Here is a 24,414-nt window from a genome sequence, read left to right on the forward strand (position 1 = left end):
TAAACCAGGTATTCAAGGAAAAGATGTAGTAATTTACAAAGTGGTAATCTATATTCATGACTTTTTGTTACTACGAATATATTATGAAGGAGTTGCATGTATAATAAAGTCTTGAGATATAATTTATTAATAAAACCTAGAGTGCAATTATATTTATATAGTGATATTAAATATAATTAATGGTAACTTTAGACTTGTCAAGAGTTGATGGAAAAGGCCAAGGCCTATTAGAGCTAGTGTTTTATTGGTCCCTTTTGGTCCCACTCCAAGCTACACACTAAAGCCCAATTAGAAAGGCCCAATAGGTCAGCCTAATTAGATAATTAGTTAGTTATAAAGGGAGAAACATACAAAATTTTTATTAGTGATATAAGAAATGATGTGTATGTGAGAGTGAGACACTTTATCATTCTCCCTTTGAAAACTGATTGAGAGACCACACATCTTGGGCATAAAGTGGAATTGGAGTGAAGATTAAAAGTATTCCTGAGTACTTCAATCTTTGGTTTTGAATTTCACCACACCAAGGTACGTTATCTTGTTCTTAAATTCTGAAATTTACGCAATGCACGTTATCAATTATGAATGAAATAGATTATTGTTTGTTACTTTCGCTATATGTTTTGTATGAGATGCAAAACCACTTTATCCAACATAAATTATAGCCACCAACCAGTCTTACGCCAATCACTACTATGTACCATAAGGTAGTTAGGTAAATCTCTTTTGTCTCTTAAAAAAATGTTTGGAGTCTGAGGGCATGTGTAATGTGGAATTGTTACTTAAGAGTTGATCTTTGGCCATTGGGTGCAGCTCTCTTTGATTGGAAAACATACAAGTATAAAGATCCAGAACAAGCAACCTAGAACAAGGGAAGAGGATGAACAACCTAAAATTACAGGTCACTGAAGCACAGCCTATATATTGTAGTGAACCACTATATAGGTTTCTAATTCAGGAACTTGGAAACTTGACTAGCCAACACAGATAAAAATAAGGAGCTTAAAGTTCTGCAAGTTGTTTAACGTTTATGGGATAAACCTCACTTTCAAGATTAGAAGCATAGGCCTTAGTTGCTATTTGAATATTCACAGCTTCAGATGGATGTAAGCCATCAAAGTACACATGAGAATTCCTGTCTGCACACACTTGCCCACCTCTTTCACATAAAACTCCAGTTCCACCTGCAATCATTTGATGCACTTACGCATTAAAGAACTTTCATTCAATGAAACTTGCAGAAAAATAAAACCTTCACAAAGCAATCAGCCAAAAGAGAGAGAGAGAGAGGTAGAACCTTGCTTTGTTGACTTCACTTCACAACAAGCATTGGTTGTGTCGCTGAAGCCTGTAATCAATGAAATGGAATTCAGTACAAATGCTTCCAATTGATGAGGCAAATGACATGGGTTTGAAATAGTTCTATGATAATTTGCAGTGTGATGGCTTCAAGGATCTTGCAAACCAAATGAAATCAGAGCCAAATTATCTATGCATACGACAAAAAAGGTCTTACTTATAATGTAACACGATGGAGATGTTACATTAAAAATTTGTAAGTGCACTTGTAAAGACGATCTGTACAAGGGAGGAAAATTAATAAATATTTCGGGAGTATCATTAAAGCGCAATCCTCTTCCTCACATGAATTGTAGGTTTCACTATAAATTTAATTAGTGGGATTCACAGTTATGTAAGAGGGAGGAACATGCATTTATGGTATTTTGGAAGTATTCAATAATTATCTCACAATAGAGACATTTTTGTTAATTACTTAATTACAACATATGCACACAGGTTTTTTATTTATTTATATTCATTTTGCCTACCTTCTCTTTATTGCTTTGTTTGATTGTATCCTCTCTCTTCTCCTCTTATTTTCGTGATTTTTATCCTTAAAAATCATGGGAGTATACCAAGACAATTGAACACAATTTTTCTATTTTATATAGTGACTAATTTTATTATAAATATTAAAATATATTTCTAATAGGCCAAAATGCAAAATTCATCTTCTAAGTTTCACAACTTTTAATTTTAGTTTTTTAAGTTTGCATTTTGTTATTTTAGTCCTCTAAGTTTCAATCATCCTCAATTTAGTCATTCGTTAACATTTCATCCAATATAGTGCAAAACAATGTCATTTTGGTAAGATAACGGCAGCATTGAATGAAATGTTAACGGACGACTGAATTGAGAATGATTGAAACTTAGTGGACTGAAATAACAAAATGCAAATTTAGAGGACTGAAATGAAAAAATGGTAAAACTTAGAGCGTACGTTTTTCATTTTGACCTTTCTAATATTATGACATATTTAATTATGAAATGAGTTCAAATTATACTTATTTTAGACTGTACATAGATCTTTACGAGATCCATGGTTAGAAAGACACTACTATCCATATCATCATTAACAATTTATTACTCCTTAGAACAACTTGTACTCTCTCTCTCTCTCTCTCTCTCTCTCTCTCTCTCTCTCTCTCTCTCTCTCTCTCTCTCTCTCTCTCTAATTTTGTAGGTCTCTCCGAATTAATGTTCAAAGAGAAAAGAAGATGAACAAAAAAAATGAAGGGTGACCTAGACCTTGTCGATCAATATTGGTTTTAAAAAATAGTGACATGTTTAAATTTGCATAATTTTGACAAGAATTGATTACCTCAAACTAGTTTAAAAAAATGATATTAAACCGATCACAACTTATCATCTTAACAAAAATTGAAAAAATAATAATATTGGGACCCTAACTTTGTTTAAAGAAATACAATAAGAATAGGGAATTTGAATTAGTAGAGACAACAAAGATAATACTTTTATTTTTTTATTTCCTTGGTATTATAATCTCTCCCTCTCTCAATTAAGTATAATATATATGCTAAAACACAAAACTAACCCTTTAAGTTTCTTTAGATTTCATTTCAATACTCTAACTTTACTTTTGTTCATTTTAGTCTTTTAAGTTTCAGATTTATTCAATGAAGGCATTTTAATTAGCTTTTGTTAAAATTTTTTGAAAAAAAGATTTTGGAAAATATTTTTCAATAATTAATTGAATATTTTTTAATTTAAAATATTTAAAGAAAAATTTAAAAAATTGAAAAATTAATCACAACATATAACAAAAGTTGATGAAAAAATTTTAATTGAATAAACTTGGAAGTTAGAGAACTGAAATAAATGAAAACAAAGTTGGAGGACTAAAATGAAATCTAAAAAAACTTAAAGGGTCAATTTTGCATTTTAGCCTATATAATATTTAGAAAAATTGTAATATAGCCTAACTTAAAAAGTCATTACCTAGGAGAGTTAATAGTAGGCAGCCCAACCCCCAATTTTTATTGAAAAGGTTAATTCCTAAACTCGAACTTATGATCTATCACTTTTTGGAAAAGACAATTGCCATCATACCAAGACTCAACCTTTTGTAATATACTCTAATTTGTGAATCCAATTACATTATGAAACACGAAGAAGGAATAGTGTTACCTTTGGAGGCTGGATTGTCGATGATATCCTTGACAACGTCATATGTGTTGACAACAACAAAGTTGGAACCAGGCATTTGAGACTTCATATCTTCCACCAGAGACTTCAAGTGAATGTTGTAGACAGTAGCTGCTACGTTCAAAGCTTGTGAGCAGGCACTGCAGTTAGGCTGGTTTAAATTAACCATTGGACTGGACCCAATTGGATATATCGTTGTAAGAACAAATTTCCGAGCTCCCAAATTGTACAAATTCTGTATCACGGAAAAAAATATATGGTTCATCAATTACGAGATTTACTGATAAAGTAACATGTCCAAGATGAAACAGCCTTAATTCATTCCAAGTTACAAAATTTGTTACAAGAAAATAGAGTTTGTTAATACTTTTCTTATTTAACAAACAAGAAGATTTTGTAACCAGGTCACAGCTTTAATTAACCCTACGCTGAGATAGAAGTCTCTAGCTTACTATATACTTGATTTAAAGAGTCCATACCTCGAGTTGCTTAGATAGAGAGGATATGAGATAGCTAGTGAAGCGTTCAAGACCAACTATGAGGAATGTTTTCCTCAAGAAATAGTTGAAAACGTAATCATTCCCACCAATTCCAATGACAAATATGTAGTTGGGGAGTGATTCATTGCTTTTGCATCCCAGCTGAGCTTCTAAATCTGGCAGGGTCACCTCCGCAAAATTCTTGATTTGTTGATTCATACTGGTCGCATTGCCCTGAAATGCACGTCCATGTATATATGTTAGCTTTAATTATTTATTATTTGCATTTCATTAGTCTATCAGCTCTTTGTTTTTGGAAAAGTCAACAATGTAATCTTAACTTCTTTCTCTCTTCTTTTGCATAATATTTTTACAACAAATTTTAAATGACAAACTTTTATTAACTATCATTAATAAGTAAAAATAATAATTTCAATAACAAACAAAAAGAAATATAAAGTGTAGTGTATTACACGTACATGCTATTATTGAAACTCTTATTATTTTTTTTTCTTTTAAATTAAATTAGCGAGTTAAAAGACAAGTTGCTTGTGTAATAACTTTTATATATATATATATATAGATGGATTTGACAAAACACGTGAACCTTGATAATGGAGGAAGAGAAACGGACTTCAAGCTTTTTTTTTTATTTTTTTTTTTTTGTTGAGAAACAACGGACTTCAAGCTTGATGAGGAGAAAAAAAGGAAAAAGGGAAGGAGAGAGAGAAGTAGAGAACATTCAATGATGATAAGGATAATGATGATAATAATAAAAAGAAGAATGGTTTTGGCTTACCGCAACTGAACCGGTATCATCTAATATACCTGCAGAACCAGAGGCATGGTTGACACCCTCAACAATTCTACTTCCTTTGGTTGCTGGGTCCATAAATTGAGGTATTAAGGAGGGAAGCTTAAGCTGTTCACCAAGAAGGTCCACCACATTTTTCCCATTTGTGAATCTCCCAGATGAGCCATTGGGAAAATCTATTCCATAAGGCAAATAGTCAGCCTTAGCCTCTGTGTCCAAGAAGTTGTTGTTGCCATTGTCCACCAGAGAGCTTCCAAACACAAACATCCCTTTGATCTCACCATCTCTAAGATTCTCTGATGAGAACCTACAAAGAGACTTGCATCGATGGATAAAACAAGGAAGGATAAGGAGATGCAAAATCACAAGTTTCAAATGTGTTTTCACAGTCATGGTTGTAGATATGGCTTTGCTTTGTCTTTTCCGTGGGTATCTGTTGAGGTGACACGGTTTATTTTGGTTGGGGGATGGAATGGCCAATTTATATAGAAGAATGATGTTTTTACTTTTTCCTTTCTAGTATCATGTTATATTTTTAATGGAATTTGTATTTTTTTTAGGACTAAAAAACAAAATGTTATAATAATCAAACTGTTGAGATGAAATTTTTTTACTCAAATCTCATTTTGATCCACTAAAAAAAATCATTTAATATATTAGTAGTTTGTAAAAAAGTTTATGACTAACGTTTTTCTTTTGCAATTGATGACAAGTCTATTTGTAAAGTTTATGTAATAAAAATAGTAATATTTCTAACAATAATTATTTCTCAGTCATATATAAGTCTAAATTATAAGTTATAACCTCTAATTATGACTCTTTATATTCAATTATTCCATTACTTTTTGTAATTTTTTTGAGTAAATAATAATATTTATTAGAATACTCATGAAAATAGTAATATTAGTACTCTGGTTAAGTAATGTGTTATAAACTTGGTTTTTTTTTTTTTGGTAATTGATGATATATCAATTTGTAAGAAGTATGTAATAAAAATAACAGTATTCTGAACATCGCTCATTTTTTTTTTTTGAGGTTACACAATTTTATAACACTCTATGAGCCCACCATGATTTAAAATTTTAATTTTTTTTAATGATTCATTTGAGGTGCTAGACAAAATTAGGAGTGGTGTGAAATTGTGAATATTTGTTGTGATCCTAGGAGGACTCAAACCAAACGTTTTATTTGTTGATAAAATAACTAATGGATTGAATAGCCTTGTATCTTTCCAAACTGTGATTTTTTAAAAATGTATCTCTACAGAAGAGGTTATCCAAATTATGTATATCGACTCATGCCATAAATTTAAGGAAATTCTCTTACAAACACAAGCAGCACCTATCCAGCTGGGCAAATACCAAGTCCGACCAACAAGCAAAAATTAAACCAGGTAGCAGTCCCATGAAGATGTTGGAAATCAAAGACTCTAATGCCTAGATTATATGATTTTCCAAAAAATGGCAAATCAAAATCTCAAAACCAAATTAAAAGTCTAAAAGACGAATACATGTGTAAACAGAACACAACTTCTCCAACCATACACAACAACTAGAAACACACTCATCATGTGCTGCTAATAATACAGTATTTAACCTGGTTGGAATAAAACTAAACTCCTATTTTCGCAGACTAGGCATTAGAGAGAAAACTTCTTAAACCAATGAGCATAAGTGATCGAACTTGGATTGGAGGGCCAGAGAGCTCGTACAATTTATATGAAGTTTTCAAGAAAAGCTTCATTTTCATTTACCCAAAAGTTTCTTAGGAGAGATCAAATAAGGCTTTAGGGGGTCTTTCTATAGGAATGGCAACGGGTCGGGTTCGGGCCGGGTTTTGCATACCCGGGCCTGACCCGCGGGCCAAGACCCGAAACCTGGACCCGGCTTGATTAGTAATCGGGTTTTTTTCTCGGGGCCCAGACCTGCCCCGCCGGGCCCCGTTTAACTTCTTGGGCCCAAATTTGGCCCAACCAAAATTTTTTTTTTGAAGCCCATTAAATTTTCCCCCCCTAAATTCAAGCCCATTCAAGCCATTTAACGTGGCCCAAATGCCAAAATTTGCCCTGTTATATGGCAGCCAAATCATTTACCTCCATTTATATGGCAGCCAAAATTTGCCCTGTTATATGGCATTTAGCCCACATTATATGGCAGCCAAATCAATAAATCACAACTAAGATTTTAAATCAATAAATTACTTAAAAAGCTACAAAATAAATCTCACAAGTTTAAGAAATTACAAAATGTCTTATCCTCCACAAACCAACAAATTAAAAAGACTAAGAAATTACAAAAAGTTTAGAATAATTACAAACCAACAAATTAATCTAACAAGTCTAAGAAGTTAAAAGGGCTACTAAATTATTACAAAATGTTTAATCGTCCACAACTGTGACACAACTCCCATCCTCTTCATTAGGCTCCCCATCATCAAGAATTGTTTGAAGATCACAATCACCAGACATAGTTGAAGAATCTACAACAACAATGAATTAAAAAATGGAATAAACTTCATCAATTTGTAACAAGCAAATATAAAGATACAATTTTGATTTTATAAATAGAAATTAGACAATTACTAACTGTTGATTTCACTCCATAACCAATTCTGAGCACACATCATTGCCTCTATAGTCTTGGGATATAGCCTACTACGATGTGGACTTAAAAGCCTCCCACTAGTGCTAAAGGCAGATTCTGAAGTAATAGTTGTGACAGGAATGACTAAAATATCTCTTGCAATCCTTTGTAAAGAAAGATACTTGAGACCATTACTTTCCACCATCTCAAAATATCAAAATCTTCACTTCTCTTCAACACTCCCTCATTAATGAAATAATCAAATTCCATTCTAGCACTCCCATGTTTCTTTGAACTATTGTTCACAAACAAATCATAACATGACATTGACCCACTCAACCTAAACTTCATTTGAGCCGCAGGGCTTGAAGCACTACTTGCAGGAATATGATAACTTTCTTCATTATTTACAGGGGACTCATCTAGATCTCCATACTCATCAAGCAAATCATAACAAAGATTCTTTATTTTTTCAATCTCCAAATTAGAATTATCACCATAAATGTTAGGATAATAAAACTTCAATAACTTCATCTTATATCTTGGATTTAAGATAGCAGAAACAGCCATAACAACACTAACATTAACCCAATAAGAATTAAATTTAGCAAGCATGCTTTCTGCCATTGTAGCTATCATCTCATTTGAAGACAAACTCTATTCATTCAATGCAATTTTCAACTCACACACCAAAGTAAAATACATATTAATTGTGGGGTACTTATGACCAGAAATAAACTCAGTCACACTATGAAACAACTCCAACCTCCCACAAATATCTTTGGCTAACTCCCAATCATGATCATATGGCAAAGAAGAATAAGATGTTTCACGTTTAGCCAAACGCGGGAAAACATCTTTATAAATCAATGTAGTAGAAAGCACTAAGTAAGTTGAATTCTAACGAGTTTTACAATCTAAGACTAACTCTTTGGTGCATTGAACACACAATTGACGTGCATTTTCTTCAAATTTTTGCCTCCTTTTTGGTGATCCAGTCCAATAAATCACACTATCACGAATCCTTTCAATACCATCACCAATAAGAGACAACCCATCTTGAACAATTAAATTCAAAATATGTGCAGTACACCTCGTATGCAACATAGACCCACCCAACATAAGAGAACTAGTATCAAGCTTATTCAAGAGAAGTCTTATCATAGCATCATTAGTACTACAATTATCAACGGTTATTATGTACAACTTCCTATCAATATTCCACTCTAAAAAAAATCAACAAGGACATCAGCAAGGACATCCTTTGTGTGTGGAGAAGGAACATAAATAAACCTAAAAAAATAATGGGAATAATTATAACATAACTCAATAAACATTCTAAATGTAAAGTCTTTAACATTCAATTTATAGATAAAAAAATTATCTTAAAACTTGGCTTTGCAACGTCCAAGTATGATCAATAAAATGAGCGGTAATGACCATAAACCCTTTATTTTTGTTACTTGAAGTCCACATTGCCATCTTACTTCCATTCTTGTCCGTCATCTTCAAAGCTTTCTCCCTCTCATTATCATGGATTTTAAGAATGTCACTTTTCAAAGTATTTCTTGTGACAAGTTTAAACAAAGGTTGAAGAGAAACCACAAATTCTCTAAACCCAATGTGATCAACTATTGAAAATGGGTATTCATGTAGGATGACCATACGAGCAAGATTATTCCTCACTTTGCCTTGATCAAATTGGTAAGCATTTAAACTCATAGTTCCATCCACCTTATTTTGTTGTTTGATTAACACTTGTTGTCACATATCCCTTATATCTTTAAACTTCAACTGTGGACATCTTGCTAAATGATTATGCAAATGGGCTGTACCTTGGCTAGAATCACCCAAGTAAAGTTTGCTACAATGATGGCATTGGGTTTTAATTTTTCCATCAACTTTCTTCCTTGTAAAATGATCCCAAACATCTGAGGTAGTCTTTCTTTTTCTACTTGTATCCAACTCCAAGTCCTCATTTGTAGGCTCTTGCTCTTGCTCTCCCTCTCCCTCTCCCTCTGCCCCTTCTTGTTCATCTGCCTCTTCTTGTTCATCTGCCTCTAAGTCTTCTCCTAAGTCCACCGTTGGGGATTTTGGACTCCTAATTGGTTCAAAAGTTTAGGAGTTAGAATCACAACAAATATACTTAAATTTATTATTACACATACTCATTGATTAATACACACAAATTCATAATTACACAGATTCACAAATTCTATCAACCCAAACATAATTAAACATGATTAACTACAAATTCCAAACACTTACTCGTTGTTTAATGGGCATAAAGGTGATGGTGATCTTGAGGGTGAGCTGCTAGGCGACAATGGCAAGGGTGAACGTGAAAATGGTGAAGGAGGCCGCATAGTTGGCAAGGGAAAACGTTCGGTTCTCAAGGGAGAGCCGCTTGGAGAGGAAGAACTAGATTTGTTTGTGTTTTCCATCTCCGTTTTAGGCTCTGCATTCTTAACAAACACAAAATCAATAAACAATTTCTTCCATTATTTAACACTAGTATGATACTTTGTGCCACCAATACACATCACCAAACATGAAACCCACATTACCCCTTACATATTTTTCAAAAATAAAGAAACCTCCAAATTCTCCACTCTAACACTGGAAACTCATAACTCACAAACATATCCAATTAATCATGTATCCCATAATCCAAATTCAATATCCCAACTTATTTTCTAAACCAAAATTCAAGACTATCAAAACCCGACATGCAAATTCCAAAATCTCTCCACATTTACAAATCTCCAACCACATAAACACATCAAAGATCAAATTTTAACTCAAAACCCATTACACAAATTCACTGGAACTGACAACTCATAACTCAACAAGAATATAACATAAATTCCAAAAACCCCTGCAACTTCCCAAAAACCAGACCCATTACACAAATTCATTAAAAACTTAATTCAACAAGAATACCCAAAACCCACATGCCCCATATTTCAAATTCAACAAACTCTTTAACCCCAAAATTCAAAATTACCAAAACCCGACATGGAAATTCCAAACCCCAACTATGTAAACAATATCATGAAATTCACATTTAAACTCTGAAACCCATTTATACAGATTCACTGTAAGCTCATAACCCACATAGAATTTCCCAAAAATGCACACATATATAATTGAAATAAGAATCCAACAATAACACAGATAACACTTAAGTTGCGTTCATGCACCCAAAATTAAAATAAAAAATAAAAACAGGAAAATAATTAGCTTACAATGTTGAGGCGTGAGGCGTGGCTGTGTGTTGAGGGGCTGAGAGGGCGTGATGAGGCAAGGGGCGAGAGGGCGTGATGAGCTATGGCCTGTGAGGGGTTGAGGCGTGACTCATGAGGGGCTGACTCGCTGAGGTGTGAAGCTAAGGGTGTGGCTTGTGAGGGGCTGCTGAGGAGTGACTTAGGGTGTGTAGTGAGAGGGGCGGCTGGGCTGTGTAGTGAGTAGAGAGTAGAGACTTAGTCACTTAGGGTTACAAAATCAGATGATATATATAAAGGGGTGTTTTAGTAATTTAACATACCGGGTATTTATCAGGGTCGGGTCCGAGTTTTTTTTGATAAAACCCGGACCCGCTTCGGGTTTTTTTTTTAAAACCCATACCCGACCCTATTCTTTATCGGACCGGGTAAAACCTGGCCCATTAGGGTCGAGCTGGGCCGGGTATCCGCGGGTCGGATCTAAATTGCCATCCCTAGTCTTTTATGTGTTTTTCATGATTTGGTTACGTGTGTTTGTTGTTCTTTCATGGTTGAACTAAAGTTTTTATATATGAATTGTTAGAAATACTAAATGAATATTATTGTATTTCTGAAGTAATAAAATATACATGAGTGCCTTTATAGAGGAGGCAGAATGTGCAATACAAGCATGTGTATAGTGCAAGTATGTGTGCTATATAAGTAAACAAGATGGGTGTAAAGCCCACAACTTAATACACGTTAATAACTCCCTTCAAACTCAAGGTGGGTGTGAGACCAACTTGAGGTTGTCAACTAAAGCACGAAGGCGTCCTTTAGGATGTGACTTGGTAAAGATATCTGCAAATTGATCTTTAGAGGAGACCGAGAATAGCTTGAAAGCACCATGGACAAGATGATAATAGATAAAATGACAATCGATCTTAATGTATTTAGTCCGTTTATGGAAGACATCATTGTGGGTACTATGAATAGCATTTTGGTTGTCACAATAAAGGAGTAGCAGAGGAAGTAGACACACCTAAGTCCTTAAAAAGCCATCATAGACAAAAGAGCATAGATGTGGTATCAGCAAGGGCATGATATTCTGCTTCAGTATTGGAGCAAGTCATAGGGGTTTGTTTTTTGCTTCACTAAGAAATCAGAAAACCAAGAAGAAAGCAATAACTAGTGGTGGACCTACGATCAGTGAGATTTCCTTCCCAATCAGCATAGGAGAATGCACCAAGAACAAAAGGAGACTGAGCAGAGTAGAAAATGCCATGGAAGGAAGTGCTCTTTAAGTATCGAAGAATGTGCAGAACAACAACATAGTGAGTCGATTATGGAGCAGATAGATACTAGCTCACTTGGTGAATAGCATAGGAAATTTCTGAACGAGTGACAGTGAGATAAACTAGGCTGCCAACCAAGCGTCTATAAAGAGAGGGATTAGACAATGGTTTCCCCCCTTGAGGGAGTTAGATGCACATTAAGTTTAACTGGAGTGTTAATAGTCTTGCTATCAGTGATTCTAGCTTGAGACAAGAGGTCAGAAGCATACTTGGCTTGAGTAATATAAAGTCTATCTATAGAATGAGTGATTCCAATACCCAAGAAGTAGCTGAGATATCTAAGATCTTTCATCTCAAATTGCTGTCTGAGAAAATTCTTTAGTTCTTGAATGCTACTGAGGTCATCACCAGTTATGATTGTATCATCCACATATAGGAGGAGCAAAATAGTGCCTTTGTCGGTGTGACGAAGAAATAAGGCATAATTATAATGACTGACAATGTAACCCAAGTGAGAGACGGTAGAGCTGAACTTGGCAAACCAAGCTCGTGGAGCTTGTTTAAGGCCATAAAGTGCACGACGAAGGTGACAAACCTTGTTTGATTCAATAGAGAGATTAGGAGGAGGTTGCATATAAACTTCTTCACTTAAATTCCCATTAAGGAAGACATTTTTGACATCCATCTGAAAAAAGGTCCCATTTACTGGTAGCGGCAACAACTAAAAGGGCACGAACTGATGAGATTCAAGCAACCAGTGCAAAAGTCTCTTCATAATCAATCTCATACTCTTGTGTAAAACCTTTTACAACAAAACAAATTTTATAGAGCTCAATGGACCCATCAGAGCGAGTCTTGATCTTGTAAATCCACTTAGAACCAACCACAGATTTCCTAAGAGGGAGAGTCACCAAATCCTAAGTATGGTTTTTAAGATAGTGCATCAAGTTTCTCTTTCATTGCAATCTGCCATAAAGGGTTAGTGGAGGCCTCACGATAGTGTGAGGCTCGTGCAGTGTAGCAAAGGTAGTGTAACAATGATAGTCAAGTAAATGTGCAAGAATGAATCTTACACAAGTTGAGTGACAAGGTGGAATGTCTTGTACAAGATCTTCAGACGGAGCAAGAGCAGGGGACCCAAGCTCAAGATTGGGTAGCTTGTCTTCAACTTGTTCATCTTTCACCTATTCATTAGAGGGTGATCTAGGAGAGACATCAAAAGTATCTGGTGGTTGGACAAAGAAATCTATAGGAGGATCAGAAGCAATTATAGAAGGAATATGTGGCTCATCTAGAAAAAGATCTAAGACAGATGAGGTAGATAGTGAGGCATAGAAGTAAAAGAGCTCGAAAAAGGAGCGATGTTCCCAAAAGATAACATCACGGGAGATATGAAGACGATGAGAGGTAGGATGATAACATCGATACCCCTTTTGAGTTTTTCCATAGCCAAGCAAACAATAAAGCTTAGATCGAGGCTTAAGTTTGTTATGTTTATGTGGCTAAAGAAGAACGAAACAAGCAGAACCGAAGGAATGAGGGTGGTGATAGTCTAGAGGTGACACAAAAAGGCACTCATATAGAGTTTGATTTTGGATTATAGGACTAGAAATGCGATTAATAGCATGATTAGCATGAAGAGCAGTATCTCCCCAAAAAGGAGCATGAACTTGTGCAAAGAGAAGGAGAGCACGAACAGTGTTAAGAATATGACGAAGTTTTCGTTTGGCTCGACCATTTTGTTAAGAGGTACCCAAACATGTTAGTTGATGAATAGTGTCATAGGAATGCAAAATAGCTTAGAAAGCATATTGAGTGTATTCATGAGCATTATTAGATTGAAAATTTTTGATGCGTTTGGAAAATTGAGTTTCAACCATTTTTGAAAAATTGCAATATACTTGCAACAATTCAGAACGATGTTTCATATGAAAAATCCAACTATAGAGAAAATAATCATCAACAAAGATAACAAAATATAGAAGAAACTGTAGCAGTTGTAGCAGCAACAAAAATAGAAGCAATAACTAGAAGACGAAGGTTGTTCACGGGAAACATACGCCCAACTCTGGGATAGGTCCTAAGCTCCTGTCCCGTCCTTGGATCCTGCACAGTACACCTAGAATAATCAATGGTAATGCGATAACCCAATTCAACTAATTGTCCTACAGAAAATACATTATAAGAAAGGTTAGGAATATTAAAGACCCCAGGAATCGAGATGTTGGAGGTTGAGATAGAACCTATATTTATGACCAAGCATTGTGGAATCATTTGCTATGCGAATATCAAGAGGGTGTGGTGTAGGTTCGAGTTGAGAAAATAATGACAAATGAGGTGTCATGTGATTGCAACAAACAGAATCCATAAGCCAAGAGGAAGGAGACATACTAGATGAAGTTGAGAGATCAGAGGAATTAGATGCAATACCAACCATATGAATGGTATTAGCGATAATGTTTTGAAGGTTAATTGTGGAAATTATGATAGTGGAACCAAAAGACTTGGACTTTGTGGAGATGGGTGCCATTGGTTGAGTACTCTTAGTGTTAGCAATAGTAGCAGTGGAAATAGAAACAGTTGATTTGTTGCGATGATAGCAAGTCTTAATATTATGGCCAAGACGTTTGTAAAAGTTGCAAAAATGTTTGTTGGATTGTTGATGGCGATTGTTTCAATAAGAAGACCTATCTTATTCTTCATTTAGAAGCAAAATATGCAAAAATGAAATATAAGAAAAAAATTGGGTAAGGAGCACCTAGAGTGCAATAAGGCAACTCTAGAAAAAAATCAATGGTCAACGTAGGTCAAAGTTAACAAGAAAAGTCAATGCAAGTCAAAGTCAAGGTAGCAGTCAAAGGATAATGCAAGCAGCTGACCTATGGATGATGTAAGCAATGTCGTGGTAGTGATGACATCAGCTTAATGACGTGGCGGTGATGATGTCACCTATGGCTGACGTGGTGTAGATAGGGATGACAATTTCTGCCTGACCCACGGGTACCTGGCTCGACTTGACCCTAATGAGTCGGATTTTACCTAGTTCGATAAAAAATAGGGTTGCGTTTGGGTTTGGTTTTAAAAAAAAAAAAAAAAAAACCCAAAACAGATTTGGGTTGGGTTTGAGTTTTTTCCAAAACTCGGCCTGAACTGGACCTGACTCGGTTATATATATAGTTACTAAAATACCCTCATATATATATAGTTATAAACCCTAAAATTTTCAATTCCTCATTTCGTTCAATTGAGGCCGCCTCTCCCTCTCATCTCCTCAGCTCTCAATCTCTATCCTAAATTCTAGTAAAATATCTAAGGAAAAGCTCTAAAATGAAGATTGCATCCTACAAGATCATTTTCACAAAATCATCACTGCTCATACTATGCGAACTAGTCTTTGCATAGCAACAACGAATCATTTCTTCTATCTCCTTTATAATGCTTTCAAGCTTATCCAATTCTATTTCAACCCAAGCAATGAGATCCCTAAGGTACACTGCTTTATGCATAGGCACAACTCTCTACTCTCTCAACTCCGTTTTGTCCTCGCCATCACTGATCTTGCATTGTCGCACAGCCCTTTGCCCCTCTCATCTTCATCGCCTATGGCCTCATGGCCTCGCTCCACCTCGTTCTCCATTTTTTTTTTCTGGGTTCAATTCATCTCAATCATGTGAGTTTGTGTTTGTGTTTATCATTTCTGGGTTTGTGTTTGTATTTGTGATTTTGAAAAGGAAAATCATAGATGTGATTTTGAAAGGGAAAATCATAGATCTGAAATTTGAGTTTGTGATTTCTGTGTTTATGTTTGTAATTGTGTTTGGATTTGTGTTCGTGTTTGTGATTTTGGGCTGAAAGATCATCGATCGAAATTTGTGTTTCTAATTTTGGCTTGGGCTAGGCATGAGGGGACGGGGCCCACGGGGGCCTGACGGGGCGGGTTTGGGGTGGAAAAACCCGTTTATTAAATGGGCTGGGTTCGGGTTATAGTAGGGGGCTCGTGGGTTGGGTTTGTGTATAGAAAAACTCGCCCCAAACCCGACCCAATGCCATTCCTAGGTGTAGATGACGTTAGCAGATGCAGTTCTGGTGTGTGTAAGCATGTAGCAACGCGTGGAAGCGTGTGAGGGAGAGTGGCGGCATGTGAGGATACTACCGAGACTTTCAGTGGCGCGTTAGGGCGCGTGAGTGGTTTGATGAAGATGATTTTTCATAGGTGAGCAGATTGGAGAGAGTCCTTTTTGATGGTGTAACTTGTGGTCTGATTGGAGAAGTGGAAGCAGTGGTGGTGGCATGGCAGTGGTCTTTGATGTACTATAGTTGCAACGGAGGCAATGGTGATTCCAAAAACGAGAAGACTGCTTAAGAGCGGCACATTAGAGGATTAGAGTAGTGACTCTTATACAATGTTAGAAATACTGAATGAATATTATTGTTTTTTTCAAGTAATAAAATATATATGAGTGCCTTTGTATAGGAGGCAGAGTGTGTAGTACAAGTATGTGTGTAGTGCAAGTATGTGTGCTGTGCAAGTATGTGTGCTATAAAAATAAATAAAGTGGGCCTAAATCTCATAACCTATTACACGTTAACAGAAATTATTCTTGTGAATATGATAGGAATACTAAAGATTTTTTTTTTGGTATTTCCATAATCCCCCATTTGTGTATTATCCAATATGAATGGCTTCTTTGGATATAATAGCAAATAGAACTTACACTAAAAAAAAAAAAAAAGATCTTGCTGCACTCAAAGAATGACATTAATTGATTGAAGTTCTATTTTGCTAATCACAATGTAATATTCATGTTATTACTGTTGTTGTTACACAGAGAATGTCATTTATTTTGCTTCGTTGTTATTAATGTTGAGCATATTTTTGATGAAGAGAGTTTGTGAAATTTGATTGTAATTAGTTTACCATTTTTGTTGAATAGAATGACATGATTATTTCTTTTTGTTATTGTTTTAATGCAAGAGAGTTCCACTGACCCAACCAATAAGACAATGAAAACTTCACAAGAAAAAAAAATACAAAAAAAAAAAAATTGTAAAAATCTATTATACGAGTTGGAATTTACTTGCGCATCGCGCCCTCACGTTAGTATTATATAAAATGATGATTATGAAATATATTTAGCCCTAGACGAGCCTCACATTCCACATTCTACTTACCATGTATAATGATTATACTGCAACAATATGAGAGTACACTTCACTCTTATGTATTAGCCATTATTTGCTTACTACTTATTACAAATTGAAGTAAACGTGGGATGACTGTACCTATGTTGTACTTTTCCTATTATAAATATAAGATTTTGCAAAATATACATATGCAGCCAATGCTACTGCACTGAGTCCTGCAAGTAGCCAATAGAAGTAATCAAGATGTGCCCGATTAAGATTATCAGCAAATCAACTATTTTTGCCATCCCTGCCGGTCACTTCTTCAATGACAGAGACGAGAAAGCTACTTAAAAAATTCCCGACCCCAAAAATACTGAGATAGAGGGCGAGACCCACACTTCTTAATTCAATTGGGACCTGATCATAGAAGAATTCTTGTAGGCCAACCACAGTGAAAACATCAGCAATTCCTGACAGAACATATTGAGGAAGAAGCCACCATGCACTCATTGGAATAGTCACATCTGACATATCAACTAGCTCATATTCTTTAGCAATTTTGAGCCTTTTCATTTCAACTAGAGATGCAACTACAATGCAGATGGCGGAGAAAAGCATCCCAATTCCAATTCTCTGTAACATCGTGATACCAGAGGGATTTCTAGTAAAAGCTCTTGCTATAGGAACAAAGATGCGGTCATATATAGGAATGACGAGAATAATGGACAGGCTGACAAAGGACTGTAGTGAAGCAGCTGGTATCTCAAAGCCAGGAAAAATTGTTCTGTCCATGGCAGCACCTTGCTTGGTAAAGAAAGTTGAAATCTGAGCATACACAACAGCATATCCCAAGCTCGTAACCCATATTGGAACAAGCCTAAGAGCAGTCTTTGCTTCTTCAATGTCACTGAAAGAACAAACCTTGCCTTCATCTTTTGAACCATCTGGGGACAACATGGCTTTGTTAAGAAACCTGCAACATCAGAGGATTCAGATGGCCATATAAGAGGACTTGTTATCTAATTTAATTAACTGATTCAAAGTTGTTTTAGTGAGTCAACTTCTATTGCAAGACGGAGACTTGTCCAGTACCTACGAATCACATTATGGCATTCTTAATATAAGAGAAGTTCCTTGTACTATTTTCAAATTTGTTTCCCTTTCTTTGGAAAAGCAGAATTCCCTTTGTGTCATGCTAAAAAGTTGCATCCTAAAAAGATGCAAGAGCCCTCTAATTTGGGACCAATGTCAGGTGGTAATTGGTATATGTTGTTTTAGGTGAGCGAATAGTTGCATAACATGGATATTGAGCCTGCAACTTGTTGCTTTTGGTGGAAGACACTTGCCATTACAGGAAGACCCGATCTCAATCTTAAAAAGCTTGTACTTAGTGCACCAAGCTCCCATTTTTATAATATTTGGGAGATGTGATTAATAAGCAGCCTTACTGCCCCCTCTGCCCCTCCTTTTATTCTGTGTGTGTGTTGCATCTTATTCTTAAGGAGTGTCAAGGTCAATGACTGAATGAAATTCTGTAGAAGCACAAAAGAGAGTCCGTTTGGGAGTAATTATTAGGTACTTCCAGAGTACGGAAAATTGTATTCCGTCTTCTCACACTCATAGTGGATTCCACTCATTAAACTCATAGTGAGATCCACTATAAATTTGAAAAGAAGGAGTACCATTTTTCTACACTCCGTGAGTACCTAAGAATTTTCCTCCGATTGTAAGCCTCTTGATAAATTAATTTTACTATTTCCAAGTTCGTTTGAAATTGTCAAAGACATTGTGAGTATACTGAAATAAAAGCTTATCTAAGACTTGAAATGTACCATAATTTGTTACTGGACCTAAATTGCTACTTTTCTATTTCCCGTTCCCCTTAATTTATCTGAGCTTATCTTACTTGAATTGTACAGAGCTATGGTGTGGCAGGGTTGCATGAGCTTCCTCTTCAATAATTATTGGATAAGGGGTAGTCCGCCAATTTTTAACAGCAGCAACAAAGACACGACCAATCCTGAGAAATGGGCTTTTCTCATCCCCTTTAACGCTATATCGATAAGTCCTGGTACCGAGCAAGAAAACGCCCAATGCAGCAACCATCAGAATACAAGGAAATCCAAATCCCAGACCCCAACTAAGGTTTTCTTGTATATAGCATGTGACCAAATTTGTAACAGCAGCACCCCCACATATACCAAAATACCACCAGTTGAAGAATGAGCTTTTGGCTTTGCACTCCTCAGGATCCAGTCCATCAAACTGATCAGCTCCAAAAGCCTGAACACAAGGTTTGTGTCCACCTTGCCCAGTTGCGACTAGATATAGAGATGAGAAGAATAAGATTACTTGGAGCTGGCAAGTAGAACGTAACATAATTTTGTTGGCGTCTATGTAATCAGGAGTGCTTAGAGAAGGAAGCATAGCCGACACAGTCAACAAGCCTAGTCCCTGTGATTCATCGCAATCCAAGTCAAAGATTATTTAACAGAAAAATATGACAGAAGCTTCTAACACAATGCTGAATATGGCATTTCTCTCAAAGTCAAGATTACGTATAAATTAAGGTTCATCATGTGTGTTTTATTTAGTGGGCTAGCACATTAAATAAATAAATAAATATATTTATATTTATATTTATACGGGTTAGTTCTGTTCAGGTGTTAATTTGCTCTGTTTTTTCTTTTTGCACATAGCATATAAAGCAAGAACAGAATAGGATTGAGGAATAAAAATTTTACACCTTGCCTTTCCACAGACTTATATACAATGTTGTCTGTCTCGAGCATTCAGCATTGTATATAAGATGCCATATATGGGAACTTGTGCCTAGGAAATATATTAGAAAAATGTTAAGTATTGGACAAACTTCAATTTGGTCTCTCAACCATTAATTTCAAAATCAATACGATGTCATCCTTGAGTCTCCCTCCCGCTACCCATAAAAAAAAAGAAAAAAGTCTCCCTCCCATCTATTTATCTTTAATAATGGAACTAATAGTTGAAATTGACTTGATTTTTGAATTTTTTTTACATGTTTTATAATAACCTTTTCATGTATGCTCAATTTGCCATATTAACTAATTTTGTATAAAATTAAAAGGGAAAGAAGAACTATCGACTTAATCGATATTGAAAGTTGAGGGACCAAATTAAACAACTGAAAACTTTAAATTTGACATGTTTTATCAACTTCTACAAATTTCTCTTTCAAGGTAAATAGGCTATAGCAAAGAAAGAAAAAAAAAAAAAAATCAATCAAACAGCAATTTGGAGAAGCATTTAAGTTCAAAATAGCTTTAGCATATTTGAAGCCCATTACAAATGTATCCTTACAAAGTCAGACCCTAGATTTATTCAACTTCAATTCATAGCCATAAAACGGAAAGGATCCAAATCCATAATGAAGATGTTAACATGTTTAAATGTATTTAGGCATTGTATTAGGGGGTGAGGGGGAGTTTAACTTGATCTTTCAAGAGAGGCAAGTTTCACAAAATAAAGCAGTGTCTATAGCTATAGGGTTGGGCTGTCATTCTTATCCCACATGTGTGGTTCTTACACACACGGTTTACAAGTGCGGATTTTACATAAGAGTTGTTTCATGAAGTGACCACGCAAATGAACTCAATACTATTGCTTCTTATTTAAAAAAAAAAAAAAAACTTTTACTTAAATAAATAAAGTCCCGAGTACAAAAGAATAAATTGGCGATGTACAAGACATTTAGCACAAGCAGTTATTAAATTCCATGGTTCCAAAGTTCAAAGCAAAGAACAAAGAAGCTATTTTTAGAGCTCCAAATTATTATACTGTAAATATTATTGATAAGTGGAAAAATGAAGTTAGTCAACTACCTGTAAAAATGTTACGGTATAAAAAAAAATTGTGGTTAGGAGAGAGACACAGACGTACCAAGATGTAGATAAGAGAAGCAACGACAATGGTGCTGTAGCGCCCGAGAAAAGAGTCAGCCAGGAATGCTCCGAAAAGAGGAAGCAGCGACGCTGTTCCGGACCAAACGTTAACGTTCTCCGCAGCAGTGGCTGTGGACTGACCCAGCGGTCCCGTCAAATACGTTATCAAGTTCGCGCTTATCCCATAGTATGCAAACCTCTCCGCCACTTCCACACCTATATACTCATAACAAATCTATCACAAAACGCACTCACAAAATACGAAATAATTAGTGGGTACTCTACTACGTACCCATGCATGTACGTAGTAGTGTTAAAGTGTTACCAATGATGAAATATGCGGACCTCCAGCCACCAGTGTTTGATCGGAGGACCGGGCAGCCTTTGTAGTCTACGGCACCATCCACAGTGTCTGACAGTGACAGAAGTTGGGTGTCCATGTTATGTTAATGTTATGGCCACCTATCTTCTTTGCTTTCCTTCTGCTTTGGACTTTCCCGACACTTCTCAACCGTAAAAGAGTTTTCCTAAAAGCAAGTAAGCAACTACCACGAAATCAAGGTAAACATATTTCGTTTTTGTACACTACAAAACATGTTCCTTCCTTCCACCTGTTTCTTCCTCTTTTTTTTGTTTTTGTTTTTTTTTGTCTTTTTCTTTTTGTTAACATCGATCGACCACTTTATTATGTGTTTTGATATATATATATATAAAAAGGAGGAAAGAATGAGCAATCAAACGAGGGAATATATTTAATACATTTTTTTTTTCTTCTTCTCGTTTAGTGTTTTTCTTCCTCTACAATTTAATTTAACAGACCATTCATATTAGCTTTACAATTTTAGTTATACAATTTTAATTTCCTTTGCACGCTTTCTTTTTAAAGATATTTTTTTTGGCAAATTAGTATCATTATTATTATTGTGACGTATAAAAACTTATAAGTATTGTTATTTTAAATATTGGATAGAACTATAGAACTAACAATTTAACTAAAAACATATTCATAATCATACGGGGTTTATTTATTTTTTTTCCCTTATCTCTACTCTAAATTGATGAGGCAAATGACATGCATACATGGGTTTGAAATAGTGCTATGATAATAAAGTTAAGACATATGTGAATCATGTTAGGACATATGTCAATATTTTATGTAATTGACTAATATTTTGACAAAACGCACTTAATTTACTTGTATTTGGGTAGATCTAGGATGTATTTAATACTTCAAAGAACAAGAGTTCAAGTCTAGTATTGAAGCCATGCAAATCTGTTCAAGAAACAAGTGAAGAAGTGCTAATTCATTAAAACTCAATAAATAGCTCAACAGATAGCTATCTATTGAAGCTTGACAGATAGCTATCTATCGAGGCTCGATAGATAGCTACTTGCGGTCTTTGTCAAATCCTTTAGCATTGACATTCTTCATAAACTTTTTGAACTGCCTTGTGGTATAGGATTTCATCTTAGAATCTTCATTGTCAGAAGACTCATCCGTGTCACTGCTCTTGGCCTTCAGTGCCATGCTCTTACCTTTACTAGATTTCCCAATCCTTGTTAAACCCAACCCATAGGTTTGCAGATTGCCAACCAGCTCTGTCAAATGAATTTTGTTAATATCCTTTGATTCCTCAATTGCGGTGATTTTGGCATGAAATCTCTCGGGTAGAGATCTGAGCACCTTTCTAACAATCTTGGGTTCTGGAATAGTTTCCCCAAGATTAAAGGCTGAGTTCACTATGTTCTTGAGCTTGGCATAGAACTCATTGAACAACTCATTCTCCTCCATCTTGATCTCTTCGAAGCTTGTCGTGAGCCTTTGAAACTTCAAATCTTTGACAGCCTTGGATCCTTCATAGGTAGTTTGAAGGATAGTCCATGCTTCCTTTGCAATTTCAGTAGAAGATATTTTCTTAAACTCCTCATTTGTGACTATATTGAATAACACATTCAATGCCCTGCTGTTAAAATTAGCCGCCTTGATCTTAGCATCATCCAAATCGGCTGACGCTTCCTTTGGCTTGGTTTAGCCTATCTACACAGCTTGCCACACTTTTTCATCTAATGACTGTAAGAAAGCTCTCATGTGTACTTTCTAGTATGCATAGTTAGTGACATCAAATAAAGGAGGTACAATCAATGATTGTCCTCTATCCATGACAACAGGACTCAATGGATCACATATCAAAGATTAACCCTAATCAGAGTGTGCCTGCTTTGTATCACTTGATAGGCCAAGAATGTATTGACCCCTTGTGATAAATTAACCAATTGATTTAGTCAAGTTAATTAATTAATTCAATTAATATGCAAAATGCGTAGTAGCACAAACAAATTACCAACTAAGTTAATATGTAGTGGAAAATAAAGTTGACAAGGTGATTTGTTTACGAATGGGAAAAACCTCAAAGGCAAAAATCCCACCGGTTGATTTTAAGGTCACCACTCTTGAGAATCCACTATTATCACAACAAGCAGTTACAAGTAAAGGAATCTCAGTATCTTATACCAACCTATAGTTGAACCCTTCCCCCAATATACAATTGGACTTGTTCTATAGTGACAATCTTTCCTGTTCAATGCACGGCTCCCAATATGTGACTAATCAATTGATGAGCGGATCCCAGTATGCGACTTACTCACCAACTTGAGAAAGATGTTGACTACAAAGTTCTTTAGTTCATCAACATGATGAAGATCACGAAGCTCCTTGGTCACAAAACCCAACGACGTACAAACGCAGTAGCTTCTTCAAGAAAAAGATGAATTAGGGCAAATTCTGTCTCCGGTCACAATTTGCATAAACAAAACTTTGCTCTACACTCGCCCCACCTTTGATGGCCCTTAAAACAATTCTTATATATGTTTAGGGTTTTGAGAAAAGAAAGTCTAAACATGTACACACGGATTGGAGTGAAATCAGATCTGAAAAACTGATTCTCATAATTCTCGATAGATAGGGTGTCTATCGAGTAGTTGTCAAGCATTGGGCAAAAGTAGCCTTTTAAACCTTGAAAAATGCTATTTGTCAAGCTAGCTGTTGAGTTTTAAAATCCAGCATTTCTTCACTTGTTTCTTGGACAGACTTGCATAACTTTAACACTTAGACTTGAAACCTTGTTCCTTGAAGTATTAAACACATCCTAAATCTACCCAATTATAAGTAAAATGCATTTTGTCAAAGGATTAGCAAATTCTATATGACATATGTTCCTAACATGATTCACATATGTCCTAACAATTATGAGTGTTTGTTGTTCTTTCATGGTTGAACTAAAGTTTTTATATATGAATTGTTAGAAATGCTGAATGAATATTATTGTATTTCTCAAGTAATAAAATATACATGAGTGTCTTTATAGATGAGGCAGAGTGTACAATACAAGTATGTGTGTAGTGCAAGTATGTGTACTATACAAGTAAACAAGATGGGCCTAAAGCCCACAACTTATTACACGTTAATAGTCCCCCTCAAACTCAAGGT

At 35.4% G+C, this 24,414-nt stretch overlaps 2 protein-coding genes across 2 annotated transcripts; both read right to left on the bottom strand.

Moving 5' to 3' along the window:
• Nucleotides 1-905: 905 nt before the first annotated feature.
• Nucleotides 906-5,236, bottom strand: LOC142618751 (GDSL esterase/lipase At1g29670-like). Its single transcript, XM_075792111.1, has 5 exons — nucleotides 4,786-5,236; nucleotides 3,987-4,220; nucleotides 3,490-3,742; nucleotides 1,298-1,348; nucleotides 906-1,184 (listed from the first exon to the last, which is right to left on the bottom strand). The coding sequence occupies exons 1-5, from the start codon at nucleotides 5,191-5,193 to the stop codon at nucleotides 1,003-1,005; spliced, it is 1,128 nt and encodes a 375-aa protein (XP_075648226.1). The 5' UTR covers nucleotides 5,194-5,236; the 3' UTR covers nucleotides 906-1,002.
• Nucleotides 5,237-16,953: 11,717 nt separating this feature from the next.
• LOC142622080 (protein NRT1/ PTR FAMILY 5.10-like) lies at nucleotides 16,954-21,441 on the bottom strand. Its single transcript, XM_075795509.1, has 4 exons — nucleotides 21,253-21,441; nucleotides 20,926-21,143; nucleotides 18,914-19,461; nucleotides 16,954-17,980 (listed from the first exon to the last, which is right to left on the bottom strand). Exons 1-4 carry the CDS (start codon nucleotides 21,365-21,367, stop codon nucleotides 17,296-17,298), a joined length of 1,566 nt encoding a protein of 521 aa, XP_075651624.1. The 5' UTR covers nucleotides 21,368-21,441; the 3' UTR covers nucleotides 16,954-17,295.
• Nucleotides 21,442-24,414: the final 2,973 nt, after the last annotated feature.

Source organism: Castanea sativa, chromosome 1 (assembly GCF_040712315.1).
Source record: "Castanea sativa cultivar Marrone di Chiusa Pesio chromosome 1, ASM4071231v1".
Lineage (NCBI taxonomy): Eukaryota > Viridiplantae > Streptophyta > Magnoliopsida > Fagales > Fagaceae > Castanea > Castanea sativa.